Source organism: Labeo rohita, chromosome 14 (assembly GCF_022985175.1).
Source record: "Labeo rohita strain BAU-BD-2019 chromosome 14, IGBB_LRoh.1.0, whole genome shotgun sequence".
Taxonomy (NCBI): Eukaryota; Metazoa; Chordata; class Actinopteri; order Cypriniformes; family Cyprinidae; genus Labeo; species Labeo rohita.
This window is the reverse complement of record NC_066882.1, coordinates 2,582,191-2,598,513: the sequence shown is the minus strand read 5'-3', so window position 1 is coordinate 2,598,513 and position 16,323 is coordinate 2,582,191. Positions and strand designations below refer to the sequence as shown.

Sequence of the window (16,323 nt, the reverse complement as noted above, 5' to 3'; positions counted from 1 at the left end):
ATTCAGTAAGCTCAAAATGCCCATGTGCAGCACACTAATGTAAAAGCTGAAAACTAAGATTAAAAAAAAAGGGTTATTTTTTTCTCATCATGAGCATAGCATAAGAGACTTGAGGCTGCTAGTTTAAGAACAATCAATGGGAATCTCAAAGGGGGAAACAGTCTTGTTTTCATCTTCCGTCACATCTTACACCGAGCTCTATTAAATACTGGTTGCTGGCCCAGGTGAGCAACTGTTTACTCTGTCAAATGCACATGAAACATTTAAGTTTGACATCAGCAGTCTCTTGAAAGTTGAAACTTTGAGCAAGCAATAAAAACACAGAGTCGATGTTTGCTTCAGAAGGAACAGAGGAGCCGCACAAGAAAGAGTTTGATACCTCTGAACTTTTCGAAATCAAATACACCCACTTTCTGTTTTCATATTCATACTGTAGGGAGAAAGCAAAGCAAAGTATATAATTTCACGAGTTTCACGATGCAGCCGGTGGCTGATTTGTTTCCATTGTCACCCAAGACGGCGATATGAAATTACACATAACGCCGCATCAGATCTGGGACGTCTGAGATAGCTTTGGAGACTTTCTCCAGTAACTACAAGTGGAAACTGCACAGCGATGAAATCAAAGCCTATTATTTTACAAACCAATGCTCTTCCCACAGCTCCGTGGCTAAATATCCCGTGCCGTCAAAGGCGCTTCTTTGAAGAGTGAGTTAAGATGACACAGGAGGGTCTGGGACATAAATTCAGGAGGGCACTGTGTACCTCCAGCACTGCGAGCGCTCAACCGAGAGACAGTCGTCAACAAGCTTAACGCTAATCAGCTAAAATGAAGACAGCCGCAGGTGTATCTAAGTCTCGCACACAAACACGCTCAAATACACACAGACGATGGAGATGACAACCGTTCCGCAGACAGAAGTTGATAGGAACGTGGGATGCGGGAACATATATGGCAGAAGAGCTGCTGAAAATGCCCAGTTCTGCCACCTTCGCTGAAGACAGAGACCAAAAACCCTTAGTCGCAGCACACAGATGCATAGCGTTGATCTTAACAAGCGTGATGCTCTGTGAAGCCACGGACGTGTTCTAGCTGCAGACCTCCAGAAGACTCAACCGCACGGGAAGCCTGACTTGGATCTGTGTGTGTGAGGCGGTAAAGGAAGAAATCTTGGGCCTTTTGTTTGCTCGAATGGGGTGTCAGGAGCGAGACTGCAGATAAGATGAACTGACTTCTCAAAAGCCAGTCTTCACTCAGCTTGACAGCCGTCTACCTGCTGCGTATTGTCCCTCTTGAAGGAGGAGAGCAGGACAGTGTCTCTGTAGGAAGCCTGTGGCGATCACAAGCACCTTAAACAGGCTTTTCTCCACGGGAGAGCTATGTATGATCACTGTGTTTTTTCCCACTCCCTTCTTTCCTACCTCTCTCTTTCTTTACTTTTTATTTACTTTTATTCACTGCAATGCTTTGCAATCTGAATCGGCTGTGGTTGTATTGTGAAATCTTTCTGTCTTTCTGAACACCTGCAGAGCCATGTTCCAGCATTTCTGGGCATCACAGCAAGGTTTAAGCAATTATACTGAACCTAAATAGATTTTTAGAATTCAAAGGCACATTTTAATAATCACAACGATCACAGAATGTCTAAACAGAGTAAGCTGCATACTTTTGCGTCATTTTAAGAATTTGCATTTTCACACACTGTGATGAAATGTTGGAAGGTGTAACCAAAATACTACATTTCAAACTAACATACTGTACCTAAAATGTCCAAATATGTTTGGTTTGAATAATTTGTGATGCACTAAAGTGTCTAGGTTTGATTCAGGCACTCGCATATTCTATGAAATCCAGAAATGCTGTTAAGGTTTAATTTGAATTTTGTCTATGTTTTCCAATTATGCTGCCTAGATTGGAGTTGATATCTGAACACTGGCCAAAAGAAGCAAGCAAGGTTTGATGACAACATTCAATCACACCATCTTTTTCTTTAGCTTGATTCAAACATGATGGTTGAAAATACTTTTTAGACTGATTTTTAAACATCAACAATGCCCAAAAATATTTAATTCAAACATACAATATATAATGTGTATATATATATATATATATATAAAATTCCGATAGTCGAATCCAAAAAAAAATGTTTTTTGTTTACATAATAAATGTTTGTACTGAGTATTTTTATTATGCATACATAAATACACACACATGCATGTATAATTAAGGAAAATTTATATATTACATTTTCATACATTTATATATTAAATGATTTATACATAATACGAATTATACGAATATAAATATATGAATGTAAATACATGTAGATATTTTTCAAATATATACTGTATGTTTGTGTATTTACATATACAAAATAAATATGCACAGTATACACACATATTATATAAACAAAACCTTTTATTTTGGATGTGATTAATCGTGATTAATTGTTTAACAGCACTAATATATATCAGGATATATCAGAAACTAAAAATCATTCCCATTAACAGAATTAAAAAAAAAATTTTAAATAAAACTGAAAATAAAATAATTTCTAAAGAAGTGCTATATTGAAAACTGAAAATAAAAATAACGCTAAATAAAAATATTAAAAGAAAGAAAAAAGACCAAAGTGCATAGCAAAACTACTAAAACTTAAAACCTAAAGTAAAATGAAAACTGAAAATATAAAAAAATAAAAGCAAATTTAAAATATTATTAAATACCATACTGGTATCTAACGAACAAAAGCGAGTATTTCAGACATTGCCAGTAGTTATTTTAGGCAGCAGTGTGTATAAGTGAGGTTAAAGGGCTCTGCAGGCACAGGCGGGTGTAGCAGAGCGAGGTGTGGGTGATATGTGTCATGAGTGGGATGAAGTGAGGAAACAGGCCAGACTGGCAGTGCCCTTGGCAAACCGAGTCTTACAGAAACGCAGTGACACGGCCCTCTCGGCTCTTGGACGAGTAAAGCTTTGCCTGATATAAAGGTCAGTCTCAGGCCCAGAGCCAGGGCAGACTGAAGCTTTAGAAGCCAGTGAAAGGCAGCATATGCAGGCTGACCCCACGGTGGAAGGTGCATCTACAACTGGGCACTGAATCACTGCTATCCTTTCATGCGGTCGGTGGGTTTCCAGGCTCTGCAGAGAAAACGGATGATATTTGCCGTGGTTGGTCTCGTTCTCTCTCTCCAAGAACTCAATGTCCTTCAGAGAGCCGGGCCTTTCAAACGACAGTGAGTGAAAGGCGGTCGATGACCATTTATTAAGCACAGTAGACTAGAATGAGGTGGCGGTGGCGATGCAGAGATGGAGCTGAGTCAAGCTGGGGCTGTGGAGAGACGCAGACTAAGACAGATGGGTTGGGACAGTGTGTAGCAGCGCTGGAGCTGCGGGACAGACATCCAGGCCAGAGGAGATTCAGTCTGTCCGCCAGAGTACGGAGTCTGACTGTGGAGCAGAACTTATTCCATTATCAGCCATCATCAATAACAAACATTTCATTTGTTTACCTGCTCAGATAATAATGCAAATCTAATGCATCTGTTTTTTGTAATTACAGAGGATTGGTCCAAAATAACTAGTGATAGACTAATATATCATTCAGACAGACTAATTAGACAACATTTAGCTCCTCACCCTCTAGACATCAGCACTGGCTGAAAGGCTCATATCAGACCGTCAGCTACTAAAAACAACAGTGGCAAAGGTCACATGACAGTTATTAAAATGTCTAAAAGCCACTGCAACAAAATATCATTCCAAGTGTCAGTCAATTTGAACACAAACACAAACACACACACCAAAATAAATAAATAAATAAAAATTAATTAAAAATCATTGTGATATGCTGATTTTGTTGCTCAATAAACATTAATCGACACTGTGATTTTTTTTCAGGTTTCTTTGATGAATAGAAAATCAAAAGAATCACATTTACTTAAAATATTACAAATAATATATATATATATATATATACTGTATCTTCAACAGGCCTGCATTTACTTGATCCAAAGTACAGCAAAAACAGTAATATTTTGAACTGCTTTCAATTTGAATATATTTTAAAATGTAACAGTTGAGGACTTTTTTTTTCAGGATACTTTGATTAATAGAAAGATCCAAAGATCTTTATCTGAAATAAAATGCTTTTGTAACATTATACTCTATACTATTCAAAAGCTTGGAGTCAGTATAATTTTATTTTATTTATTAATTTTTTTAAGGAAAGAAATTATAGAAATTAATACCTTTATTTACCAAGGATGCTTTAAATTGATCAAAAATGATGATGAAGGCATTTATAATGTTTCAAAAGATTTCTATTTCAGATAAATATTGTTCTTCTGCACTTTCTATTCAAAGAAACCTGAAAAAAAATCTACTCAGCTGTTTTCAACATAATAATAATAAATGTTTTTTTGAGCAGCAAATCAGATCATATAGAATGATTTCTGAAGGATCATGTGACTGGAGTAATGATGCTAAAAATTCAGCTTTGAAATCACAGGAATAAATTACATTTTAAAATACATTCAAATAGAAAGCAGTTATTTTAAATAGTAAAAATATTTCAAAATTTTACTGTTTTTGCTGTAATTTGGATCAAATAAACGCAGGCTTGGTGAGCAGAAGAGACTTCTTTAAAAACATTACAAATCTTACTGTCCAAAAGCTTTTGACTGGTAGTGTATATATGCTATTAAACATCATAAATAGTATTTATTTCAGAATTATTTAATATAGTGCAGACTTTAGTGCATAAATAACCGTGATGAACTTTACTTGAGGACAAAAAAATATATTAAAAAGAGTTATTTAAAAGAAAATTAAATTAAAAAGCTTTTTTGTTTGATACTACTAATTACATTTACATATTCCTAAGAGACACTCGAGTATCCGAATACATTTTAGGGCCACTGAATATTACAAGTAACACAATATGTGACCGTGACCGAAAACACAAAGCAAAAATCAGCATAATTGCAAGAGGAGCTGCCTGTATCCTTATTAGAAAATCAGACAAGGAAAGATTTAAGCTCAGCTCTGCGCTGATCCACTGGGACCACGAGTCGAATAAAACACGGAGGTTTCAAATATCCCCATCGGTCAGATCTAATAAATAACAAGGGGTGAAGCTGACAGCAATAAGCCTGTGTGTTTTTATTACAGCTCCAATCAAGGCGAACGCCGCTGCCCTTTAAAAAGCACTGATGACTGACATATGGTATAAATGCTGATATCTCCCATCATATTTTGCCTTGAAGGGCATGAGAGCAGACAGACAGAAAAGGGTGTATGACTTTGACAGAGATGGTGAAGGAATGCTGAACAAGCAATGAAAACGGGTTAGAGAGGAAAAGAGACTCGTGCAACAAATAAGAGAGCAGGTGTTGATGCGGAGAGGCTGGAGTTTGTAAAATTTCATGTTAAATGGCATGAGCCATCGCGGGCCCTTGGGAAAAGGACTTGGGTAATTTTTTCTGGCAACTGAGGTGAGAATAACCATGAATGATTGCTCCGCATTACTGTATGCCGTAGTCAGGAGAGCACAGCTGTCACCAGCTATTAAATCCACTTCTGCACGGACTGGTGCGGAAAAAAGGAGACTCGTTACAATGCGAGATATGCGTGTGATAGCCTGTTCCGTCTGAACGAGATGAGAGGAGACGCTCGTGTTTATGGATATGCCCAGATCTCATCAGACAGCGTTCGGCGCGTTTATCGCGATGGCCGTCTCTTTCAAGTTCCTCATCATTAAAAACTACATTCCCAAAATCTGACGCACCCAGAAACACGCGGGGCCTTTGTTCTGCGTCCTCCTTCCTGTCTTTCTCCTGTATGATCTTAGCATAATTACCTGCTTGATCACCGAGCCCAGAAGGGAAGGCAGGAGTGACCGGGTTTCATTCATTTCTAATCTGCGGCTGAAAGAAGGGGAGGGAATATGAACCGGGCTTTTCATGTTGTTGTTGTGCTGTGTTTCTAGGATCAATATACAGCGAGCTGCTTCTGTTGTCAATTGAAGAATCGATCCTGGTGAATGATGACAAGGTCGCTTTGCTAAAGAAAATCAGATTCCTTTACAGACGATCAAACATTCTTTCAAAACATTCTTTCAGCTACAGAGAAAACCTTTAAAGTGAAAGCTGAACTGAGGCTTTACAACATTATACACACAATGGGGTGCTCTTGAACAATAGCCAGAGTTCTTTTCAGTTTCACAGAGTTCGTACTGATAACAAACGACACAACATAAACTCTTACAAACTCGTAGTACGACACACTGATATAAACTAGCTTCAATCTGCATGGACTTCATGAGGTAGCGTTAATATAACGTTGAACAGTTTTTGTCATTTGTGACCCTGGACGACAAAACCAGTCATAAGTGTCAATTTTTTGAAATTGAGATTTATTTCCATTGATGTATGGTTTGTTAGGATAGGACAATATTTGGCTGAGAAAATCGCCTTTAAAGTTGTCCACATGAACTTCTTAGCAATGCATATTACTAATCAAAAATTACGTTTTAATATATTTACGGTAAGAAATTTACAAAAGATCTTAAAGGAACATGATCTTTACTTTCGCTCGATAAGACCCTTCTTCCTTGGCTGGGATCGTTTACAACTGCATTTGGGACTGTCTGAAGCCCCATTTAAACTGCATTTTGGAAGTTCAAACTCGGGGCACCATATCAGTCCATTATATGGAAAAAAATTACATGAAATGTTTTCTTCAAAAAACTATTTCTTGACGACTGAGGAAAGAAAGACATGACCATCTTGGATGACAATGGGTGAGTACATTATCTGTCAATTTTTGTTCTGGAAGTGGACGTCTCCTTTAAGACTGGTTTTGTGGTTCAGGGTCACATTTATGTTTTTTTCTGTAATTCTATTTTGTTTTGGTTCATATTGTGGCGAACATTCTATTTCGGCAAAACTCAAAAGGGAAAAAAGGGAGCTAAAATGTTTTAGAATAACTGCCAAAATAAAATAAAATAAAAAGTTACAATTTACCAGCTGTAACATTATCAATGCCATTCTGCTTTCAAAGACTTTTGATGCTAATAATATATGGTACCGGGGTCAGTAAGAAATGTAAGAAATGAATACTTTTCTTCAGAAAGGATGCATTAAATTGGTCAAAAGTAAAAGTAAGGACATTAATAAAATGTTTTTTAAATGGACCTAAATAAAAATATTTTTGCTTGTTTTTAACTTCTCTATTATTAAGTGTGGCGGGAGGAGCAAAACGACAGACACAGTGGGCGTGACGTCAGGCCTCGGAGAGGCTAGTTCCCAGTTATTACTCCACATGTACTTGATTCTGGCATTACCATGTTGCTAACAGCACAATATTATATTAAGCAACCACAGCACCTTAGGCCAAATTTTGTTTGAGTTAGTCACAATGCATTCTAGGATTTCCTTTACCACAACCAAAAGAAAACATGCGATGCTTCCTGAGAATTTGGAGAAAGCATATTTCTCAAAACATTGCTTCCCTAGGCAGTTTACTTGGTTTTGTAACAGAGCCTCCATTTGTTATTCAGTCTTTGTTTTTTTGCAAACTTTTTTGAAGATGCTTTGACTGGTAATTGTTGTTTTTGCTGAAAAGAATACTTTTCACTTGAGGCCAGGTGAGGATTGTTTTGTTGGCTTTTGAATGCTCCTCTCGTACGGCATCAATCAACGTCTCAGATCGTTTGTTTGCGTATTAGAGCGCGCGGAGCAGGCGTGTCAGTCCGTCACTCTCTTTTAGGCAGACGGGTTAGGACACTTTGCGTGTGAGGCTGACCGTAGCGTTATGAGAGCGCCTAGCCTGTGATTACAGATGTGCACGTGGCGCGTGATCCGCAGGCTGAACGCTCAGCTGTTTGAAGGACGCGGGCTCTCCCAGGTAATCACGGTCTCCTCTGACCCTCCTCTTGCTGTGTGGCATATTTTACATGCCAGAATACCTCAGTCTCCTTAGAGGTCAACTGTCCAATTACAGTCAGAGTTTCACCCCGGTCCCCCCGGACAGCCCCCTCCTGTTTCATTCTTCTGCCTGACCTCTCTCTCTATGACAGGAGACGAATTCAGATGAGCTTATTCAGCTGGTGGGATGTGGGGATATAGGGGTAAATATGGAAGAACGGATGACAGCTCCTCTCTCAAATAAAAACACAGCCCTTCTATCAAGCGTCAGCCTGACGATTTGATTGGCAGCTGGCTTTTACAATCGCATCTGCATCTCATCAAGGTGACATGCGCTGCTAGGCTGTGGAGATCGAAATCTTTATGGAATTATAATATTAAATCATATACGAGCTGGATAGTTGCTCGTGGCTATATCGGTGTTTTCATCGGGTCAGCATTTCAGATCAAATCGCTCAAGTCAATAATATCATTTAAAATGCATGAGGGTTACAAATACTGCTTATCATTGCATGCACGTTAAATGGAGTGAGATCTAAGATCTGTTCTCAAACCTAGTGAGCTGCCTTGCTGCCTGCGGCCTACATAGGCAGTTGACTACTGAGGTGGGATCCTAACCAACTTCGGGAAGAAAAAAAAAAAAAACTTGTGAAAAGAAGTACTCTTTAGCATACTTTTTAAATGAATGCTTACTACAGAAAATAACGTACTTCAATACAATAAATGCATGTGGATTACAATGAAATTAACTCTAGTTGAGAGTGCTTTTTTGACCCACTTAAGTAGGACTTAAGTGCATCTTTATACTGTAATTCCATAATTACTTCCATTGCCCTTGAAATGTGGTTAAAGTGTACTACCAACTATACAGAAATTTAGCTAAGATATACTTCAATTTCTATAGAAATTAATTCTTTAAATATATTTGCTATTACACAATCATACTAATAATAACATTCAAGTATTTTATGTTCTTTAACAACTGCTTTTCTTTAAAAGACAACAAATGTATATTGAACAATGATTTCAAATGTACTTTAAAGTAAACCTTTTTGTTTAACATTATTAGTGCACTAGTGTACTTAAAAAGGAGAAGTGTGCTTAGTTTACTTAAGTGTGTTTCATGAAAGTACCCTCTTTTAAGTATATTGTCTAAAATATACTTATAAGATCACAAAGTGTGAATGTGTTAAGTCAGGGTTCGTACAGATACTGTAAAATGAAATTCCAGGACTTTCAAGGACTTTAAGCACTAGTTTTATGATATCCAGAGATCTCACTTATGTCTTCTATTTCAAATAAAAAAAAGAGAAATAGATAAAATCATACTAACAAAAAAATGGCAAAAATAAAGTGAAGCACGCACATGCTAAGTATTACTACTAAATTACTACAAAGTATACTACACTTTTACTATAGTAAAACCACGGTTAATTTTCTTAAGGGCTTTGCATTAGTGTATAATTTTTTCTTTGTTTTGTTTTTACAGCTGTCTTAATGGTTTGATGTTTTCTACTGTTCAAGAAAAAAAAAATCTGAAAATAAAGATTGACAAAATTGCTCCGAAATCCTGATATGAAACTAATGATTTACAAATCCGCACCAAAGTCCCAATCTAAATCAAATGATTCATGATCCGCGCTGTGAAGATCTGAGATTTGTTTTTTGTTTTTTTTAATAAACCGAGGTACGTACTGAACTGTGACATCTGTGTACCGTATAAAAACATAAGTCTTTTGTAAATGAATATTATCAACAAGTGCAATGTGCTTTTTCACTTAGTTAAACAGTCTACTAATATTCTAATGAGAGTAAGTTGACACGTAGTTGCCAAGTTACTTCCAGCTGGAAAAATGTCTAAAGTAGACCATCAAAATAATGCGTAACCCCATATTTACATAACTTTTAGTATTAGCCTACATTATTGCATAAAAGTTATTTATAATCAGTATAACTGAGTTTGTTGCATTATATTCTGAAATTCCCTTCTCAGTGAAGGATTCATGCGCCTTTGTATTTGGCTAAAACAATGCATCTTAAGATGCTTTAAAACGCTGCCTGTGGAGTCAGCTCGTTAGGTTTTGGAACACAGCAGAGAGAGAGAGAAAGAGAGACGCTCACTGGGGTTGGGTGGAAAAAGCGTGCAGCTCTTGCAGTGGATGATTTCCTTCACGATGGGCATGTCTTGCGAAACCGGCGGGGGCACGATCCCAAGGCCGGGCATCATGGGGTTCATCGGAGCAATTCCAGTCATCATGCCGAGGCTGGGGTCAAAATCTGCAGGAACAGAAGAGAGGACATCACAGAGGACTGAGTGAATAAAAGCCGCTTCGGTCTGCACGCTGGCACTGTTCTGCTGTGGCACAAATTAAAGCTATGAGAGCTAAACACTCTCCCTCAAAGATAAATAAACAAATAAGTCTAATACATATTTAAAAGGCTTTCCGAATGAATAGGTTTTTACTGACTCATTCCCCCAGCTGTTTGCCTTGGCTTGTTACTATGCGCAACTGGTCCATCTGTGGGCAAAAAAAGTGAACACTGGCTTTCATTTACAGGTATTGGTTTAGACTACAGCTGCATGACAGCGTGGAGCTCTTTGAAATGGAAATGCCGAAGCCCTCGCTCTCTGCGGTCTCTCCCGCACCTGTGGAGAGTTTATAAGTCTGTCTAACCTTACTAAGAGCACTCAACTCGCATACTTCAAATATTTCCCTTATTTACAGCCACATAAGATAAACAAGCTCTGCCTCTGGCAAGGGGAAAAAAAAAAGCAAAAAAGTTCTGAGAGTAAAGATCTATGAAATGTAAATCGCACTGTAAATAAATGCACCATACTGTAATGCAATAAGACACTTCAGGGCTTATATTTAAAGTCTAAAATCTACATATACAAATAATAAACTAAAATATTATAATAAAATATTTTATATTATAAAATAAAATACAAAAATAAAATACGAAAAAGTCAACTAGATGAGTAAAGTTTGAAAGCTCAACGTTTGAAAGTTTACATAGATTAGATAGATGCTGATAGCATGTTGCTAGCATATCGTTAACATGATTAGCATGTTGTTAACATAATGTCAGCGAGATTAACATGATGTTAACATGTTGCCAGAACATTTTATAATGATTAAAATGTTATTAACATGTTGTTAGCATACTGCCAGCATGTTTCTAACAAGATTAGCATGTTGTTAGCATGTTATTAGCATGTTGTTAACATGTCGATAACATGATTAACATGTTGTTAGCATGTTGTTAACATAATGCCAATGAGATTAACATGTTACCATGTTGCCAGAACATTTTATAACAATTAACGTTATTAACATGTTGTTAGCATAATTGCCAGCATGTTTTTAACAAGATTAGCATGTTGTTAGCATGTTGTTAACATAATTCCAATAAGATTAGCATGATGTTATCATAAGCATGTTGCAAACATGTTACCCCATATGCTGGTAGGCATGTTTTGATGCTGGTTTAAGCTGGTCCTTTGCTGGTTTATGCTGGTCCTTGACCAGCAACATGACCAGGATAAACCAGCTAAGGACCATTTTTAACCAGCAAATGACCAGCTTAAACCAGCATCAAAACATACCTACCAGCATATGCTGTTTTTTTTTCACCAGGGCCTGCAAGATTTGTATGTTGTTAGCATGCTGCTAACATGATGCCATGTTATTAAAACATGTTAACATGTTGTTAACACGATTCTAGAATGATTAACCTGTTGCTAACATGATTAATATGTTACCATGCAAGCTTGATTAACATGTTGCTAGCATGATTAGCATGTTGTTAACATGTCGATAACATGTTTTAGCCTGATTAACATGCTAGTATGTTGCTGCTAGAATGATTTAATATTGTCATTAAGCTTTGTAAGTGATAGACAGCTTAAACACTTTGATTAGCATATTGTTAAAATGTCTGAAAAGAAAACAAGGCGGAAAAAACCTTCCAAAATATGAAACATGATAAAATGGCAGAGAAATATAGAAATCTAAGCACAGAGTCCACTGATCTCATCTATAAAATGCTCTCATATGACTGAACACTTGAGGTCAACTCTATTACATCAGACAACTTAATTTAACGTTAAGAAAATCTATTAGAAGATCGTATCAGACACTAATTGAGACAGGAAAGTCAAATGTAAAAACATGAACGCTTTCATGATTTTCACTGCTGGACACGAAGCTGTCTCTCTGGAGGGTCGGCTGGAGTGCGAGGATAAACTCTGAAATGGCAGATGTGTCTGAGAGGTGAGGGCCACAGGGCCGGAGCACTGCCTCTCTAGGTGAACCATTAACAGAAGTGGGACAGGATGTGCAGCATGTAGAGACAGAGGAGCAGACGGCCACATTGTCCTCCTTAATGACTCTGTTAGTATTGATATTTCTGTCTCTCAGCTACTAATGGAAGCAAAAGATAAGATGGCCCTTAGTGGTATGGATGCTGCGGCTTCTGCTGTGTATTCTAGGACTGCAAATCTAAATCAGTACACATAATTAGGGCTTTTCCTGCATGGCCAATTTTTTCGGCTGCCAAAACAATGCAAAACTGTAGCCTGCCAAAGCAAATTAAATTATATATGATCATGCTTTTGTTTTAGAAAAAGCACCTGTTTTATTCACAGAAATGTTGCAGGTTCATTAAAGGAAGGAATAGTTTATTCAAAAATGAAAACTTGCTGAAAATGTACTCACCCTCAGGCTATCCAAGATGCAGATGAGTTTGTGTCTTAGGGTATGTTTTGTTTACATAACAACGACTGTACTAAAAATGGAAACGTTTTTTCTTTGTGTTTTTGAAAAGTTTGTGTGCAGACGACAGCATTGTCAAACAATCCACCTTCACACGAATGTGTGAAAACAACTAAAAGCACTGTATTATGCCAGGTCTGTAATTGCCGATGTCACTTTGTAAATAAACGCTACACGTCTACACATACACAATTTGCGTTTACTCTGTTTATACATACTGTCGATGATAACAGTATTGTTTTCAAAAACTTTCATTTTCTAAAGTTTGCATTTGCAGGCTCACATAACACCATGGTTTTGTAAATGAACAGCCAAAACACAAAGTTTTTTGGTTTTCATTGAAAACCACGTCATCTAAACACCACCATACTATTAAACATACTATTAAAACACTTCACCAATGGATCCATTGCAGTGAATGAGTGCTGACAGACTGAGTCCAAACAGATGATAAAAACATCACAATAATCTATAAGTAATCCACACCACTCTAGTCCAATAGTTAATGTCTTGTGAAGCCAAAAGGTGCATTTGTAAGAAACAAACCTGCCATTAAGGTAACGTTAAATTGACGCATCTGGCCAAAACACCAATCCAACATTCATAATAACGCTTCCTCCAGTGAAAAAGTCCATCCCCTGCTATGCTCTCACATCAAAATTCACTCAGAAGCAATGATGTGATATTAAAAACATCCTAATGATTCGTTTCTTTATTACAAACACAGATATTAATTGATGGATTGGAGTAAAGTGGATTAATTGTGGATTATTGTGATGTTTTTATCAGCTGTTTAGACTGTCATTCTGACGGCACCCACTCACTGCATCTTGGACGGCCTGAGGGAGAGTAAGGTTTCAACTCATTTTATTTTTGAGTGAACTATTCCTTTACATAATCTATTAGGAACAAGAAAGTCACAACTGTTGTTCTCAGATATTATGAAAAACAGGCCTTGTTTGCTTTCAGATATTACAAGATATGAGTTAAATCATTAAGAGAGTCTGATGAAAGCAAAACAATATCTGTGAAAGAGCAGGAAACAAACATTCTCATTAGAAACACATTCCCGGCTCAGCAGTGGTCTACTCAGTCTGAATATTTTAACTAGTGCTATATAAATGAGGTGTTAATTATGTTGAGTTAGTTTGACTTCTTACAGCAATTAAACATAGATAATTCTGTGCTGAATTTAAAAGATCCAGGATGTTTGAATGATCAATAACCCATATTTTATGCAAACATAATTAACATCAAATGCATTCATTGCAGCTATGCAATATGATCAATGAAGCTAATGCATGTGAACGAGCAGGGAAAACCCTGATAATCACACGCCATTCAAATCTGAAGGGTAAAAAGGGATTTTTCAAAGGATATGGTTTTGAAAGGGAAATATTAATCGCAGGCAAAGGAACACAGCAGACTGTGAAAAACTTTCAAAGCTGAACCTTTCGATCCCAAACAGAAAACAACCAGGGGCAAATCCTTGTGAAGTTGCATGTCCAGCGTGACCAAGCAATAAGATAAAGTGAGGATACAGAAGATACACAGCTCAAGGTTTTGAACGCACTGCTGAGAAAGACTTGCATCATTTTCAGCCTATGATTCCTTTATCCCTTCTGTTTAAGCAACAATAAGCAAAGCATCAGGGACACAAACAGGCTCAATAATAAGGGCTTGTGAAAATTCAGCTTTGATCACAGGAATAAACGACATTCTGAAGTAAAAAAAAAAAAAAAAAAAAAAAAAAAACAGTAAAAATAGTTCAATATTGTACTGATCAAATAAATGCAGCCTAAGAGAGCATGAGGAGCCCTTTCAAAAACATTCAAAAATCTTACAGACCCCCAAACGTTTAGATGCTAGTGTATATTTGAATAGTCACTGAAGAAAGATGTTTTATAATATCTATAATCAGGGGCTACTGGCATGCTAACCAGATAAAAAACAGAAAGAAACAGAAGGATGTGAGAAGGAGCATTGAGAAGCAGTATTCATACTCTATAAAAGGGTTAGACAAAAGAAAAATGGATCATCATGTTAACAAATGAAGAGAAAAGTGTATTAAAAACCCAACTCCCACATCTGAAGATATGACGTCAACATGTGGAAAATCGACACCATTACTTTTATCTCTGCAATATCCAAAATTAGAATCAGGTGCGCCAAACCAGATTAGAGCACTATTAGAGAGAGTTGCGTGGATACATCAAAAAAAGGCTCGCCAGTCCAGGCAGCCATTTCAAAGGCTTTTGTAGTCAATCTCTCCACAGTCTGAAATACTATCTACAAATACAGAACATTTCGAACCGCTGGCAATCTATCTAGGACAGGACGTCCTTTAGTAAGTCTTGTAAGACTTGCCTCAGCCAGTGTCAAAGTACAGAAGCCGTCCATCCAAAAGAGACTCTGCCCTACATGAAGAGTCAGGAAGGAAGAATCCCCTGTTCTCGAAAAAGAGTGCTGATCCATGAGTGCAGCAGAAGATCACGTCAAGGTGAGGATCAGGACTGTTGGAGCAATACGCTCTCTATGGAAGAGACAAAAATAAGGCAGCTTGGCCGCACTGCCAGATGCCATACGCAGTGGAAATCTGCTTTTGACCAAAAGTATCTCTGAAGAGAGCTGAAGCTATAGAGTTTGGAGTTGGATTTCTGAAGCACAGCAAGGTCAATCTGACATCATAAAGCCACCCACAAATTCAGTTTCAGAGGTTTGTGGTACCATCTTCACTATATACAATTTTAAAGGTTAAGAATGCAGAGCTACTAGTGTCACCTAGTGGAATTACAAAAATAAAACATATTTTCTGGCGACAGTCATACGCCGAAATTTCTACTGACACTATGGAATGCAGATGGGGCCAACAGTCTAGGCTACTATTTTTTCTACCGGTGTGACTAAATTTTGTGAGCGATCGCCATAGCGTGACCACTGCATTGTTCAACTGATAAGCACTGCCAAATCTGTTTCATGTGAGAAACATAAAACGGCAAACAAAACAAAAGCGTAACAAAACCGTGCTATGTTCGAGATGCACAGCGCGGACCGTTTATCAGCTCAGACTGCAACATAAACACAGTTGTGTGTGCTCAGAACAACTTTACTCAGGAACTAAAGTTGATTTCGCACACTGTTACTACACAGTGCTGCAAGATCCAGTAAAAAGCATTTGAATTCATCTCACAATGAATAAGGATGCTGCGAGATCTACTGAGAATAATTCAAATTCTGCCAAGATGTTATAATGTTTATGTTATAAACAGTGCTGACGTATGCCAGAAAACCAGAAGCTGTGTCGATTAGCATTTCATTATAAATATACTTTATTTTAATGAAAATACCCAAGATTGCTTGAAGAACACAGACAAAGCATATATTGTAGCAATTGTATATTTATTGTCAAGATTCCTCAGTTAAAATTTCTCCATCTGCATTCTATACAACGATAACTGGATTAGAGATTTCCTGGAGCGTAGTCAGTACTATTACTTCTGCTATAAAGCATATGTGGGGTTTCTGTGCAAGGGCGCCCTCCGGCTTCCAGTGAATTAAACAGTCATTACATTGTACGTGTGTACTCAGTTATGCTCTATTTTGTGTAAAAATAGGAAAGA

At 37.4% G+C, this 16,323-nt stretch overlaps 1 protein-coding gene across 9 annotated transcripts in view; it reads right to left on the bottom strand.

Annotated features, from left to right (window-relative positions):
* The window catches only part of enox2 (ecto-NOX disulfide-thiol exchanger 2), a 248,229-nt gene that overhangs the window by 58,467 nt on the left and 173,439 nt on the right, over window positions 1-16,323 (bottom strand). For all 9 annotated transcript variants that reach the window (XM_051127055.1, XM_051127057.1, XM_051127060.1 and 6 more), the window contains one exon: window positions 10,050-10,205. In XM_051127055.1, coding sequence (XP_050983012.1) covers window positions 10,050-10,205 — 156 coding nt within the window. The remainder of the gene's footprint in view (window positions 1-10,049; window positions 10,206-16,323) is intronic.